The sequence below is a fragment of the Anneissia japonica genome, unplaced genomic scaffold (genome assembly GCF_011630105.1).
Source record: "Anneissia japonica isolate Jap-2015-1 unplaced genomic scaffold, ASM1163010v1 scaffold4688_len3695_cov111, whole genome shotgun sequence".
Lineage (NCBI taxonomy): Eukaryota > Metazoa > Echinodermata > Crinoidea > Comatulida > Comatulidae > Anneissia > Anneissia japonica.
The window spans coordinates 1-3,118 of NW_022710888.1; the positions used below are offsets into that span (position 1 = coordinate 1).

General features: G+C 34.3%; 1 protein-coding gene and 1 long non-coding RNA gene across 3 annotated transcripts; one reads left to right on the forward strand and one right to left on the reverse strand.

The window, feature by feature from the left end:
* Positions 1-566: 566 nt before the first annotated feature.
* On the forward strand, positions 567-1,402 carry LOC117107132. 2 transcript variants are annotated; one of them, XM_033248691.1, is made up of 3 exons: positions 567-628; positions 843-1,145; positions 1,241-1,402. In XM_033248691.1, the coding sequence occupies exons 1-3, from the start codon at positions 601-603 to the stop codon at positions 1,252-1,254; spliced, it is 345 nt and encodes a 114-aa protein (XP_033104582.1). In that variant the 5' UTR covers positions 567-600; the 3' UTR covers positions 1,255-1,402. The 2 variants fall into 2 exon arrangements, with proteins under 2 accessions (XP_033104582.1, XP_033104581.1); XM_033248690.1 differs by having other exon boundaries at positions 843-1,402.
* Positions 645-2,811, reverse strand: LOC117107133. The gene is made up of 3 exons (XR_004445197.1): positions 2,661-2,811; positions 1,409-1,539; positions 645-785 (listed from the first exon to the last, which is right to left on the reverse strand). It is a non-coding gene; the product is annotated as an uncharacterized LOC117107133 (long non-coding RNA).
* Between the last annotated feature and the right edge of the window lie 307 nt (positions 2,812-3,118).

The window sequence follows — 3,118 nt, forward strand, 5'->3', positions numbered from 1 at the left end:
AGTTAAATTTAAATAAACAAGCAAATGAAGATAAAATGAGGATAGTGATGTTAATGTAAAAAAAATCACAAAACTAAAATGAGTTTTTATTCTGTACTGTCTTATATTCCTAACAGACAAAAGCCATGAATGAGGGATTACCATTTGGCACTGGGCCATTAGCAGTGTCCATAGAGAAAGTGCTACAAAAGCACAAAATAGAGAGACAAGCATATCATGGCCGATCATTTATCGGCAACCATGTGCACAAATGCTGTCAGGTATATTTTTAATTTTTTTAAATAACAATATACAGTTAATAATAAAAAAATTAAATTTACATTTACCATAAGAGCAAGGGTATGATAAGGGTACACTATAATGAACAATTTTTAAACTAGTATTAAGCTAATACTGTAATTTTCATGTTGTGTTCTTTAGGAAGCTGTGCTAAATGACCTGATAAATGCCCCAGTTGCAGAATTCAAGCTACAGGAGACTGAACTACCATTAGGTCAAATAAAAGCTATTTCAGAAAAAGTCAAATCGCTTGTCAGCAAATATGGACGACTACTAAATATATTTGCAATAGTTCACAATAACATCAATCATTCAAAGCCAATGTCAAATGAGGAAATAACTGTTATTGGTAAGTTATTGTATGTACTGTATTTAAATTGTTACCTAATATCCTATAGTTTCCAAGGCGGCCATTTGTTTTGGCTTGTTTTTGCTGGCATCTACGAATATAAACCTGCTGCTAAGCTGTCCGTCTTCATGTTGCTTTTGCAGGCTTGGTTATCGGTCTATATTAAAATATGAAAAAAGAATTCTTATTTATAACATTTTTTCCCTTTTTTAAGGTGAATCCATACAAGAGTTTATTGATGAATATAGAAATTCAGGAAATTCAATGACAATATCACCAAAGCTTCATATGCTTGAAGAGCATGTGATTCCACAACTTAAGGCTTGGAAATTTGGGCTAGGACTAATCAGTGAGCAAGGTGGCGAGTCCATACATGCATCTTTTAATCAACGAAAAAGAACAGTTGCAGGAATGCATGATCGACTTGCTCAGTTAACTTCAATGATGCGCTCGCATACATTGCTAACCCAGCCCAACATTCTCCAGAAAATTGCAAAACCTAAAAGAAGAAAATTTGGTAGGTATAACTGTTTATTATTACTTCTTTATGAAATATTTTTGAAAAAATAAGAATATAGAGTCATAACAGTGTTATTTTATTTTTTCTTTCAGAGAAAAAAGAATAAATCTGAAAAACAATGGAATTTTTCAATGAAAGTGTGCTAAGAAATTCTTCAAAATAATAATTTTATAATCAAAAATCTACATTTGACTACCATAATAAAACTGCAATACATTGTAAGTGACACTGATATAAAAGGAACAATATATATACATTACCTACTTCACTATCATTCTGTAGACTTCTCAGACTATTCATTTCCATTTCTCCCTACTTTGTGAAACGTCTTCAAGTAAGGCAGTATGCTTCAAACTGTTGAATCTTGGCTGCAATAAGCCTAAACGGATATCTAAAAAAATGATGATTAATTGAAGAATACAAAATAACATACCAACTTTTTTATAAAATTAAATAATAGCCCATGATCATAATTAGTTAAGTACTTATAATAAAATTATGCTGTTTTGCTTTATTTGATTTGTTACAAACAACACATGAATTGTAAAATTGTAATTGTTGGTACAAAATATATTGTAATATAACATCCCTGGGGTTGTCCGATGTGATATAAATAACATTACGGACACAGAAAAAATTATTGTATTTCCAGTCACAAAATTTCATTGTTTCGGTTGTTAAAAAAATAATGCAGCAAACAATTTTTTTTTCTATTTCCGAATCAATATTTCCTAATTATATATTTTTTTGAATTGTATTACTACTACACGGTATTCTTAATGAAAGTTATTTTGTTGAGACTGGGTCTGTCTGCTGTGAATTATTTGGGTTTTGAGGAGTCGTTTAGTAAATTTAAGGGCGGGGGGGAGGTTTGCCTAATATATACTCCACCAACAGGTAGTTTTGTTTAAACATAATACATGTAAGGGGGAAGGGCTGTGGCAGATAGCTAGGCCTAGCTACCTTAGGCCATGGCCCTCTGTATATAATTTTAAGCTTAGTTAGAGGCTTGTTGTTTAGCCTACTGTACATGAGGCCGGCATGGCCTAGCCTGGCTGGGTAGGCCGGTAATATAGGGTAGACCAGGCCCTAGCTAGGCCATATTATAATGAAATTTAAGCTAGCACACTGCACTGAACAGTACTTCAGAGTATTATTATTAATGAAAGAGCAGTTGAATTAAATTAATAACCATATTATGCATGTCTGTTACTGTGTTAATCATTACAAGCTGTGAACATGACAATATGCTAGGCCACGCTAGCACATATACACGTGTTTGCGAGAGGCCGGATACGGCTAGGTTTAAACCCAAATTAAATCCTAACCAAAACAGTTGTCAGAGAGATTTTTTTAATATTTGTTCTCAAGTTCACGGGGAATCACATGAACTATGTAGCCATGTTCACAAAAATTGCAAAAAAAAATTATTGTCTCACTAAAATCGGGAAATTAACATGTTGAATTTTCCCAGGATTTTGGTTGAAAAATCGTAAAAATTCCAATACTCACACACAACTAGGGAAGCATGACCATCGTGACTGCTTCGTATTTTTCAACTGTTCAGCATCTCTTCTTCGATAATATCATGAATATTCATTATTTTTCTAACGTCTAAGGCTGCTGGTTGGTCATTTAAATACCCCTACGTCATGCAGAATAAAAATTATCACTTCCGCGTTTGTGCAATAGCGCCGGGGGCGCAGTACTTTTTGTCTATATTGAAACCGCCGTGTTACGATTACTGGTATTCCTTTATCGTCTTGGTGTTGATAATCCTGTCGTGTTTCGGCTGCTGTATCTATTGTCATAGAATGCGAGCATCGAGACCGATCGTGACGGCGGTTCATATACCACCATCGTCACCTTCACCACCACCACCACCACCACCACCACCACGATCTACTTTGCCTCGGTATTCGGACTTGTACGAACTTTGATGACGTCATCGAAAACCGAAGTTTGTTTTT

What these genes read in the sequence shown, in the direction of transcription:
- LOC117107132 (XM_033248690.1), top strand. Translation starts at nt 601, where the DNA reads ATGTCAAATGAGGAAATAACTGTTATTG. An exon ending in TGAGGAAATAACTGTTATTG is followed by an intron (nt 629 to 842) that starts GTAAGTTATTGT and finishes CCCTTTTTTAAG; the next exon opens with GTGAATCCATACAAGAGTTT.